General features: G+C 41.3%; 1 protein-coding gene across 1 annotated transcript in view; it reads right to left on the bottom strand.

Annotated features, from left to right (window-relative positions):
* Positions 1 to 13,185, bottom strand: part of LOC104559127 (BTB/POZ domain-containing protein KCTD1) — a 68,584-nt gene that overhangs the window by 23,767 nt on the left and 31,632 nt on the right. The window contains exon 2 of the mRNA XM_061995208.1: positions 9,836 to 10,014. Within this exon, the coding sequence (XP_061851192.1) occupies positions 9,836 to 9,999 (164 nt within the window). The 5' untranslated portion in view covers positions 10,000 to 10,014. The remainder of the gene's footprint in view (positions 1 to 9,835; positions 10,015 to 13,185) is intronic.

Consider the following 13,185-nt stretch of genomic DNA (forward strand, 5'->3'; position numbering starts at 1 on the left):
ATCTGCCGAGCACCACCTAACTCTCTCCTCCATGTATCACCAGGATGACGATGTTTTGATGAAGCACTGTGCACAGGCCCTCAAGATAATGGATTCAATGGGATACACTTAAGAGATCATTTTTCTCTTTCGTATTGACTGCTTGCACTGCTCTAAGACAGGAAGGGCTTTCATTTTTTATGTAAGCTCTAAGACCCCGAGGGCCCTCTAAACTGTTTAAGAGGGATCAATTTTCAGATGGGTAGAAGAGGCCCATCAGACCTCTCTTTACGGTTTGGAACGCCTACTTCCCCTTGGATTGCCGACAAGTTGGGGCAAACCTAAAACCAGCTCCCAGCGGAGCAGCTCTCTGGCATGGCAGCGCTTCCTACTGTTTAGGATTTGTGGCTAGCATTCGCACACAACTATAATTTATAGTATGCATACAGGCAACGAAACAAGGAGAAAAAAGACATTTCTGCAGAGGCAAAAAAAATTACTGCTGCTGCTGGAGACAAACGGCAATAGAGCCACGAAGCAAAGCAGTCCTTGGCACTGGTATAGCGGCAGGAAACCATTACCCCATGACAAGGGTTTAATACACTGACATTGTTGCAATTACATCCAGGCAACCTAACAAAACAAATTCATTGTATGGTGGAAAAATATTTCCAATTCAACATTGCAACACTTATTTTTTTAATTACAGCACAAAGAAGACTTTTGGGGTGTGGAAGGACGTAATCCATCTTTGCTCTGAAGTGACACACTTATGGCAAATGCTGTGCATTATAACTTTCTATGCCACAAGAAGTAACTAGGAGCAATTTCTTAGGCAAGGAATGCAAAGGGTTTGGGTGCGGCCCTGGGAGATGCTGCTTATCCCTCCGTCTCCCTCCGTGTCAGTGGGAGCTGAAGGCAAACCACATGTTGCTGCACTGGGACTTCAATCACCGCTCCTGTTAGACGTGTGTGTCACACAGCTTGTGACAACTATCTACCTGCAATGTGCCTCACATGGAAAGAGATTTTACCGTTCAAACATCGCCTGCGTGAGATACAGGTACCATTTTTAATTAAAAGGAATGGGATTTTAATAGGTCACTTAAAGAACAATTATGTCTACCACTTGACTGACAAGCATGCCACATTTTAACATGAAAACCCCACTGGGGTCTAGGAGGTAGAATTAATCTTTACCTTTATAAATTGATGAACTGTTGAAGTATACCCCCTTGAATTTAACACTGCTAACCAACTCATCTTATGCACAAGCCCCTGCATCTTTCTATTACTCTCTCCTTTCACCTGTTTTAATCCTTCACAAACAGAAAGTTTTTAATTCATAGAAACCTAATTGCCAGCATTACTCTCCTTTACCAAGGGCCTGTTCTGCAAAATGCAGCAGTGTGTAGAGATAGAAAAGACAGATTTTCAGTAATGAGCTTGGGTACCAGATGCAGCACAGCTGAGTTAGCTGGAAGTAGGCTAAACGAGTCCAGGTGGAGCGTTGTGCTATATTGCTTTAAGCACCGGAGCTAGCCCAAGTGTCTACACACACAGCACTGCACAGCAGAAGGACGGGGTGGGAAGGTGACCGTGAGCCCACTGCTTTCATAAGATGTGCCTCAACAAAGCAGGACACAAGAAGCAGCTAGATGATTGGCTTAAGTACATTCAAACAGTTGCAGAAGCCCGTTGGTTCTCTGAAGTGGGCCAAGAGTGCCTTGACAGTGCCTAGAAAATTGTCCAAACGAGGTGTAGAGACCAGTGTGCTAGGTATGGATCCTACAGACCCAAGCTAATGTATACAGCACAACTGGCAATAATTGATTTGATTACTGATTCAAAGACCGTTTGAAAGAGATTAATGTTAATGAGTCTCAGAGCATCCTTCCAACTGATGTCACTAACAGTGAAAGCAATATCTGAGATATCTATAAAACATGCTGGCTACTTAACTACTCAAAGAAAGCTCACCATTAACAGGTGACAACCAAGGATGTGCAGGGAGAAAGGAGCAAGCAAGCAATGTGGCTTGGTCTGGTCAGGTAAAGATAACTTGGGACCTTTGTGAGCTCCAACTCCTTTCAACAGAGACAGAAAAGTGTAGATGAAAAAGAAATGAAGACAAAGCAATGAGAGAATTCAGATGACAGAAGTAGGATCAATGCTCAGAGCAGAACAGGGAGAGAAGACAGATACAGCAGGGCAAAGAAACAGAAACATCCTGAGAGCTGCAGACTAAGAGGAAAGATCGAGAACAAATTACAAAAGAGAAATAAAGCTTGCCAGATGACTGTTGTATGGTTATCACATTTGAATAAACTGCACACTCATTAAGATAGAGGAAACATCCACATAACAGGAACTGGTGTCTTATACAGCATTAATGCATCATTTGCACTAAAAACGAGTGCAGATAACCATTGAGTCCCAACAAGTTTTCACCATTTCCTTTGCAGCCTTTGCAAATATGTCCCCAAATGCCAAGCAGACTTGTATACATGGAATGCCGCCAGAAGGTTGATCGTTACCTGAAAGAAGTAAGCCAGAAATTGGAATCTATATCCTAAAGCTCCAAACACACCCAAGAGGTGGCTGGGTGTTGACGGTAAAACTGGAAGCCAAATGTTTACTTCTGCAATTATGTATGTACTAGATGCCAATTTGCTTAGCAACTACATTATAATTTCCGAAAGACCAATGAAGTACAAACAGTTTATGTGGGAGCTGGGTGAAAACCTAGTGCTAACATACAGAGGTTCCTGAATTCAAAGGCTAAGTACAGCAAAAGGCAAGACCCAACCACTTAACCTCAAGGCTACAGTTTGAACCTGGACCCTACCTGAAATGACCCATAAGTGGAACACTTCAGTGCCACCCAAGTTTCTAGTAGACCTTTACTTATCAGATCAGCAAGATCCATAGAATGAGCACTCCTTTCTTCCTTCACAAATATTTTCTTGGTCAGTTAACAATGAGAAATACTGCTGGGGTGCCTTCAGTCTGGTTTATGAAGCCACACTACTGGGTAGAAATTGAAAACGCTACAACAACAAACTGTTTCTCATTGATAAGTTTCCATCCATGGAGCTGATATCATGCAGCCTTTGCAATAGAAGGATTTCCCAGAGTACAGATCCTTCAATTAGGTATTGACAACCTTCTCTCTCCCAGACAAAATCTCACTCAAGCCTACTGGGAAAAAGACCTATGAGCCATAGTGATGGATTTTCATCCTTCACCTCAGGAAAAACCTTTGTTGCTTCAGAGGACTACTAGTCTCTGAAATAAGGAGCTAAAGCCTTTAGTTTTGTAATGCTCCTGAATGTAGACATTTATTCCCTGAGTATTTCCACACACGCTGTCATAGCCATGCAGCCATAGTTAAGCATGGCATGAACCCCTGGGATAACAAGCCTGCACATCTACTTTTTCTGGGTCTGTGCATGTGCAAAGAATACTCTTAACAATCCACCACCTTGATTTTGCCATCACCTTACACATTTGAGTGCAAAAGCATTGAACAAGTGCAAACCACTGCTTCTTACTCTCCAAATAAGTAATATACAAACCCACTTTTACTGACACTCAGAAGAGGAAGACGTGAACTCAGTGGCCCCTTTCAGTGATGACTCACCACCAGTTACTGACCATATGATGTGGGAACCTGCTAATCTGATCACGCTGTTTCTTTTACTTAGTCACCAGCCACAAGCAAGAGCAACGACTTGCTGACCTTGCAAGTTAGACATATTACAGGATTAAGATTCAGAAAATATCCATTTCTACTGAGGTGACAGTAAAGACTGACCTGTGGTGTTCATTAATTGAGGCAAATGAGGTCAATATATACCCTAAGTTCAATATATACACCTAGAGATACAATTAATATTGCTTGAGCTGGGACCAGAAAACACTCCTCTGAGCTCTTTATTGACAGATGTGCATTAAGAAAAGATTTCTCTTTACAATATCACTGGTGTAAATTCTCTGAATTTCTTGAAATAGGCATAAACTATACTATCATTTACAGTTCCATTTCCATTTTTTGCCCAAGTCTGTATAGCTGGTTACACCAACTGAAACAACTGCATTGTCTAACTGTATTGAGTCTGGTCCTCATTAATCAATCTTTCTTTTTTTAGTAACACATGTTACTGATAACAACATCATCAACTGTTTCTGTCTGTTACTGGCATCTATAAATATTTACATGAAGAGATAGTAATCTTTTACACTTTCAACCATCATCCCAAGGTATTTCACAAATTGCTTTTTTGTTAACCTTAGTAGAAAGCAACCAAAGTTCAATCACTTATCTTGAGTCACTGAATGGGTCAGTGAGAGAGTCAATGTATTTCCTTGTCCCAGGCCCTTTCTTTCCCTTGATACAAGACCATCCAACAAGCAAGTGACAAAATAGAAAGGGTGAATTAATAGATGAGCAAGACAGGATAGGTAATGAAGATTAAACTGTGCCTCTACCATCTTCTTCTGTCTATTATCCCCCCTGCCAGGAATGTTACAAAACATTAAAATTCTGCAACCTAGACCATTCAAGCTAACACAGGAAACAGAGCTAGTGTGCAGCAATACTGGAAACTCTCAAGGATCTCTCTTTTCATACTGGAAAACAATATGTTCTCAAAAAAGCATAAGACCACTGCAATCTAGCTACTGTGGTGTCACGGTGATTTAAGAACTATCACCTCATCAGGTGTTGCTAATGTTACTCTAGAAAGATCACAAATGAAGATGTATCTTCCAGGAAGATTAATCCAAATAGAGTAAAAATTAAGTTGTAGTATTATCCATTCAGTCGGTATTTCCTTAAATTAAAAAAAAGAGAAATCCCCAAATGGTCATTAGTTAGAAAGCTTTGGATTTATTTCTTTAAACAATTAGCATCACTTGCAGCCATTTGAGACGTAGCGTCTAAGGCAAGTAGGAAATTTTTGACAGAGCCTCTCTCATGTAGGATTTACAGAGGGAGCCCTATGCAAAGTGCAGAACACCCTTAGCACAACAGATCTCTTACCAAACCAGAAGTCTCCAGCATGGTGTTGCAACCTAAAGAAGCTGGAACTAAGAGCCATATTGACGTCTTACTTTGAAACCGGGGACAGTCCACAAACAACAGAAAGTGCTAGAGCTCTGAAACAGGTAAACACTGCTAACCTGCCTAACTCATGCCATGTCCTTGGAGGTCTACCTACATAACCCATGAAGGATAAGTGTTGCTTGCAAACTCTCAGAAAAGGCCAAGGACAGCCTGGGCATTCTCCTAAGTCATTTTGTGCTCTTGATGCAAAAGAAGCCCTTACTAACCAAAAAAAAAGAAAAAAGAAAAAAAATCTCTGTGTCCTAACTGGATCCAAGTGTGTGAAATTTAATTTCCCTGAGGGCTGAGAGTGAAGATTGGGTAAGAAAACTGAGACATGAATGGATTGGTTCATATGAAAACCTGAAACAGCCGAGGGCAGAAATTTGGAAGTATTGTGAAATACCATATAAGAAGACATCATCTTCATATGTAGGGAGTAACTCAAGATGGGAGATGTAGCAATGCAAAGAGATACCCCAAACTGTTCTACTAAGAAACACACGCAAGGTTTTTAATGTAATTTTCCCATTCTATGGAGAGAATACAGTATGTGGCAATTCAGTGACACGATGTTATGCAAATATTTGTACCAGATGACTTGGACAGAGATAATTAGAAGTCCAGATGCTTTGAACATATGAGATAGACAACACTGCTGATATTGCTGATATCAGAGATATCAGACAGCTGATGCTCATATCATCAAAGCTAAATATCTTCCCATTTTGTTCTGATAGTCAGTTGAGGTTGGCTTAGCCTGGTATATGGTAGGTACCATAAAGACAGCATTAAGGCTGAGAGATGTTAGGAACGCCGACTCCAAGCAAAGCTTTCGATCCTACTGCAAGATGATAATGAACAGAAAGAAGGAGAGTAGGCTGCTCAGGTTCAAACATCTGAACTAACAGGTCTATGCTTCCTCTAAATCGCAAATCCTAAAACCTCAACCCTTTTTTCTGAGACGCTCTGGTGACCATAGGGATCAATGGGACAGCATGCACCTGCCTCAGCTCTCAGGGCAAAAAGGCTCCTGTATCAGGCCCTCAACCTTACATCCATCTTCCCTGGAATAAAAAAGACTGAGGTTCTTTCCAGGCAATGGAAAGCAGATCTGTTTTTCAAGTCTTGACTTGGAAGAAAGCAAAATAATAAAAAGTTCAGTGCATGGTAACTTTGTGTTGCCAAATATGATCCTGTAGATCTGAGAACTTAAACTGAAGTTTGTTGAGAAGGACATAATCTAGTTCAGAACAAATTCCCAAACCTCTCACAGAATAGAAACAATTTGTTTGGTCCAGTCACACAGACATACAAATACCCATCAGTCGACAACTCAAAAACAAGAAGAACAATCTGTCTATGGGTGAATGCATCAAGGTCTACAGCCTTGGTGGAGAGTGTTGCACAAAAAGAAGTCTGCTCCCTTCTCAGACATTTAAAGAAAATTACTGTTCCTTTCAGAAGAATGACCTTACATTAGGTCTTCTTGGTAGATATACTGATTGAAATTGCCTCTTCTTGAAGCCTAAGTCTGGCAAATTGTACTACTCAGCTGCATGAGATCACATCTGAGGTACGGTCTCACTGGTGTCTTGGGAGAACCTGAAGGCTGTTGACGAGATAAAATGACTGTATGGGACCTCCCCTGTGAAAACAGTGGGTCCTCCCTGGACTGGAGCATAACTAGGCTCATTTAAATTCAATGTTACTGCATTCTTAGATTAATTTAGGTGGGTTTTTTAGCATTGTTTCAGCTTCAGGATTTAAAATTACGGGATTACTCAATTCAAACCGTTTATTAGATAAGCTGCTTGTCTTTTGTATTACTTCACTGTATCAGCCTTTGGCCAAAACACAGACAGGATCCAATTCCTTGGGTTGAGAGAAGCTCTCAATGGTCTTTCTATACGAAGGGGCAGGGGCCCAGCATTAGCAGCAAGATGCTTTTATTGTCAAACCTGGGTTTCTTCAGAGGAATGAACAGATACCCTTAAGGGGGCATTTTACATGTCAAGGCACAAAAAAGGTTGGGGAATCTACCAAAAGAATTATGGAATATGAATCCTGCAAGCTACAAGTCTTTACCTGACATCATTTAAGGAACCCTTTTTTAAAGTTCTCCTTCCAATGACTACTCTACTGTAGTCTAGGGAGGAGAAAAAAAAAGGCACAAGATGAAACGTTGCTGAACCCAAAAGGAGAAGAAAGAGTACACTTGCTCCACGGCAGAGATTACTCTATCAGGACAGGTCTTTTTCACACCAGTAAGTCACAGTGACTCCAAAGCGGCTGGTTTGGCTATCATCCTTTCAATCTCACAAAGAAAGATGACTCTGGTACCTGGCCCACAGATGAAAGGTTCATTTTAGGCTTCTGGCCCTTAGACTACATGTAATACGAGTCAGGAGCCTAATGACTTTCATGTCTCAACCTGTTAGGTGCTGGAACCTGCAACCTATGCCTTGACTCATCCCTGAAGCAGTGCTCTTTCTGGCAAGATAATCAAGACCTTATTTTTCATAGACAATATTTCATATGACAATAAGCCTAAGGAGGCTTCAACTGGGCCAAAGATACCTGAGACCCTGGCTTAGTTCTGACCTTATTCACACATGTGATATTGTCAGAAAAAGAAAACATGAAAGCAATGTTGACCAAAACCTTGGATTACCTAACAAAGTCATACTGCAGATATAGACTGACTGAGTCAGGCTCCAAGGAACAATTTATATTATGGTCCAAATATTAGTGGATAACTTGTATCCAGAACTCACCATTTTATAGCCATGTTATTGTGTGTATGTATACACACACACACACACATATAGATACACATACCCATTAGAAAAAAACATTAAGGTAAAAATCTCACAGACAAAACCTAAATGGCTGTATCATGACTGCTTCATGCCATCGTCTTGACATCCAAACAAATTTAATACTTGCTCTTTTGAAGCTGCTAATGTTAACAAGAAAAATGTCTCAAGCTCTGGAAGCAGCTGGGAATTCCAGGTTCTAACAACTACGCTGGAAAAATTCACTCATCAAGGGGTTCAAAAGACACTGTCAGAACTGAAAAACAAATGCATGTCAGAATGGCTTGAAACAGAATGACTGCAAATCAGAGTTTGGGTTTTCTTTAAATTATATTTGAAAATCTTTAAAAAGTTTAATTTATTAAACTGGCTTTGATACTACAGGCATAACTTCCACTTTCAAGAGCTACAATGGCTCAGTTGAACACAGAATACATTAATCTTAAATTCCATTGCCACCATACAGATTTATGAAAGACATTTTAATGTTTCTTCACATAAAGTATTATGCTGTCCCAGTGAATTTGACATGAAACCAGAAGTTGCATGTATTAATAGCAACAGTTTCTCATTCTGTGCACACAACAGTTTCAAACATCATCACTACTCTTTCAACTACTGAAAAAAACCCCTCTAAATAGTCACAACCTCTAGCAGCTGAACACAAGCAGGCTTCCCCCAAAAAAGTTCCCCAAAAGGATAGATTTGTTTTTTGAAGAAAAGTGTGAGGTTTTCCAGAGACTGCTTCCATCTCTCCTGGCAGGCCTGAGCTTTGGGATGGCTTCTATTACTTACCTCTGCCTGGCCTTCCTTGAGGAGGCTGTTGTAAGAAAGGCCGTATGCTCAGCTGTTTCATACATCTTTATTTACTGTTCTCTTCCTCTAGCCCTGTCAGCTCTTAGTGCCAAACTCCAGTCCTACCTAAAACCTATGTAGACAATGCCACAGAAGCAGCAGTACCAGTGAAACTCGTGTTTAGAACAAAATCGTACCTTTGGAAAGGCAAGTCAGAGCTGTGGGATTAAGAAACTCAAAAACTCCCCAGCCTCCCTCAAATGCTGGAGAGACCACAAAGGTAACACTGCCTTCACTCCAGAGCAGGATCAGGTGAAAGGTAAGGTATAGGCTAATACTGAGGACACAATCAACATCTGCTAACTGATAACCAGCTCTTAGAATTACAATATCACTACAGTATGTATCTGCCATTGCCACATGTAATATCCCCACACACACATACACATATGCTATGTTCAAGGCACTGTTGTTTTCTCAAAGCTGCATTCTTATTTCATGTACTCTACATACACCACTTGCTCACGCATGCAGAAGTTTTCTAACTGCTTAATACCAGTAAGCTACCAGAGTTACAAATGTTTCATTCAGAAGGCATGTGAAAGTTAAGAGCCTAATTATTTGAAAAGTCCTCAGATCCTATAAAAAGTATTCTCTTAACACTGTCCTATATTTTGTTGCATTCAACCTTGCCTTTACCTCAAGTGACACATCCAAGATTACAGGTTGATAGTATAGGAGAGCAGTTACTGCTCCAAAAGAAACGAAATAAATATCCCAGCACCCCCACCTTTGGACTTCAATGCAGAATCACTACAGTTTTTAAATGTAATAAACCACAGAACGAGTGCCCTGGCATAAAACCAGAACTCTAGATGACAGAAAGTTAAGTGCTCTTTACTGTGAACTTCTTTTTAGTACATACACCCAGGGATTTGCAGAAGTGCCATTTGCCTGAAACATAGTAGAGCAGGGAAATACAAGTCAGCCTCTAACCTATGAACAAAGAAACCTAATTTAATTTTGAAACAAAAGGCTCTAATTTTATCATTCTGAGAGAGCTCCAGGACGTCCAAGCATGAAATGGAAGGAAAGGAGTTGCCAAAGACATGCAGAACAAGCTTTTTAAAGTTACCTGGAATCAGGATATTTTGTAAGCGTGGCCAAGCTGCTGGTATACATGTGCCCACCCACATCAATGTGAACTGGTGCGTTGGATTTTGTGAGCTGTGCTGGAGTGGGGATGCCTTGATTGTTCAATGGAGATGCAGGGGATCTAGTGATCAGAGGTCTTGACATATTGGGCCGACTGTCCTGTGAAGAGATAGACCTGGGTTAATGATCTCCTTAAAAACCTCACAGAAACCCACAGTCTCAAGTCAATAGCACTGTCTCTTAGTGTCAGCTTATGACTTTTATCTTATTAAAGCACAAATATTTGGCAGTTTTTAGAATCAATCCAGCTCTAAGAGACTTAACTGGCTACATTTTACATAGGTAAAGTGGGGCAAAATGCCATGATAAAAATCCACAAAGTAGAAAACATGTTCAATAAAACAAGTTCTTCCTGAATACTGCTCATGACAGACAACCCATATAAAAAAAAAAGCCAAAACTCAAAACAGCTCATTCTTGTATTTAAGAGCTGATAAAGGCTCTGCCAGAAAGAGCTGCAGACAGAAAGACCAAGAACAATTACTGTTTTTCTTAATAAAGACAACCCTAGGCAGACTTTCTGTTCCTTCCCAAGCCCTCCGTCACTGCCGTACAGTCAGAACAGAAATACAAACCCTCAACTCCTCCATCCTGCACACTCTTCTCTCGAATTCCCAATTCACATAGCACGGAAACAGAAGCAGAAACACCTGGACTAGTCAACTGCTCATGGACTGCAGACCACTGGACATCGACAGCCTTTGAGAAAGACATTTTCCATTTAAAAGTTATACGTATGGCGATAGATGCCCCGCGTGCCCCGCATAAGCTGCAGGTCTCGGCGGCTTCCCGAGGCAGGCGAGCTTCCGAGCACGGAGCGGGAGCCAAGGCTTTGCTGATGAAACCAACTTTTAGTCACAAAGGAAGGGATGTAACTCCAGGAAAGGGAAGAGACAGCCCTGCGCGCACGGTGCGGCGGGTGTGTCAGGGCCGGGCAGGGTGGTTTGCCGGAGCCAGTAAGGCAGGCTGCATTCAAAGTTGGGCACTGGAACAGAAATGCATGTGAGAGCACTTTGGAGACAACTCCGCTTTCGACTGGATGAAGGAAAAGCTCCGTATGTACAGGGTGGAATCTTATAGGGATGCCCTGAGAACCAAAAGCCCTTGCAAATTACTAAGCTTTACATTTAAAAGGTAAGCAAAGCAGCAAGAAGCCAGATACGCTTCATCACAAAACTCTCTTTGTTCTTTCCACACGTCTTTCAGCTGCAAAAGCTAATGGACTCCTTGTAAACATCTCCACAGAGTTGGGCACCAAACCTCGCAGAAATGGAGCGTGGCTATGACAGAGAGTGACAGGGTATTGGGACTAGCAAAGTCCACTGCTGCCAACATCATTTCTCCATTTTTCATGCTGTTAAAAGGCTCAAACCATAAAGGCAACACGAGCCAGGTAAACGTCTAACTGATTTACAGGCCAACGTTGCACAATAAATCCAAGTAACATGTAACGAAAGGCATCTCATAAACCACAAGGTACTTAAATAATTTTCTTTCATACGCGAAAGCAAGCTTAAGTCAAATACTGATAAAAATGAAGGGGGAGAAGAAAAACATCTAGTTTAGATGTGGGGGAGAAGAGCTGGGTTTCTTGTTTCTGTATAATCAGAAGTTAATATAAATCTGCAGAAATACCACGCTTAATCACTACAATTGCTTGAGGAGGTGCCTGCAGTGCAATGAAGACAAGTCCAGACAAAATAAGGTACACACGCTATGCAAAACGAATGTCTGCTCTAAATGCTATGTGGTACAACCACCACCCAAGATGCTACTGATCTGCAGTATGATGTTTAGTAAAATAATGAAGAAAAAATTAAAAACAACTGGAAAAGTGAAAGCAAGAAGGCAAGGAGTGATACAAACAATGGGAATAAAAGCACAAGGTGGAGGTTTAACAGGAGAAAAGCAGCAGGTGTAAGGAAGGGAACAGTGCTTAAAAACAAACAGTTTGAAAACAAACAAAAAAAACTAAACAAGGAAGGCTAAGACTGAAAAAAAACCCCTAAATCTGTAACTTGTATGAGATGGATACCACCACCTCTGCTGGGTCCTCTCCAGCAGAAAAGCTCAGCCCTGTTGCAATTTAGCACCACCGAGTCAGTAATAGTTTTTCAATTGGACACATTCTCCTGTATACCCTGCCTGGGGCTGCTCGGGAGAAAATGAACAGATTTGCAGGGTTAATATTGTAGTTAGGCTGGGATCTCATTCAATACAGCTGCAATAGCACCGGCTGCATGAAACGGTAGAAGAATGTGTAGTATAAACACCATTGCCAGGATGGGAGACAGGTCAAAGGACTGTAGGCATTTTACAAGGCAAAAAACCCCCCATCAAACAACCCACATAAGAAAAGGGAACCAGTTTCCAAAACTGAGATGCAAACAAACTGCCATTTACACAGTTTCCTTACTAAAACTCCCAAGAAACTAAAAAAACCTCTTTTCTAATAAAACTCTTTGCTATCTTACTTCACCCTCCCCCTTTTTGACATTCTCCCTTCAAGTTACCTGTGTTTATTATGCCTCAAGAAACAACATCCATCTGCTCAGTGTTTAGATATTAAAGAGAATAATGCTAACCTTGCTCCAGGTTTAGCTCACAGTGCACACTTACCTGGATAAAACCAGTTCATAGAGTTTTGGAGACCACTTTGAAACTAGGTGATGGCATTTCTACTGCAGTGGCCCCAGAGAAATTAAAGTAGAAATGGGACTCATAACTAGGTGCTTAAAAAACAGCTGCTTTTGTGTGGCAAAAGTGCATCCACAGCAAAGATCCCCATCCAATGGGGACATTATTAAGACCACTCAGGCATTTAACATAGAGATAAATCACTGCATTAGTTGTGTCATTGTATTGGTTCAGCTATGGAAAGGATAACACAGGGGTAAATAATCTCTCTGAAGGTTAGAAAAAGCAGTTAGAACACTGCTGGCAAATTAAGCTTCTACAAATATAGAACCTTAGAAACAATTACAGCAGGGGAGAAGGGAGTCATAGAAAGTAAACTCAATGAGATCCAGCAAGCTATCTAGAATGGCTGATGACAAAAAAGATCAACAAGCTCTTCAGAAGCCTTTCTTGGTGTGACTGGCATCAGGCAGGTGAGATTTGCACTCAGGAAGGGTTTATACCTCAGCCACTGCTGTTCCCACATGAGAGATCGCAGAGGTTGTCATCAGCCTCAGGAACTATGCCAACTTTATCTACGAGTGGGACACAAAGCACAGCTGGCGCCTGCACAGGCTGGATGGGCGGCGACCT

Source organism: Colius striatus, chromosome 4 (genome assembly GCF_028858725.1).
Source record: "Colius striatus isolate bColStr4 chromosome 4, bColStr4.1.hap1, whole genome shotgun sequence".
NCBI classification, from domain to species: Eukaryota; Metazoa; Chordata; class Aves; order Coliiformes; family Coliidae; genus Colius; species Colius striatus.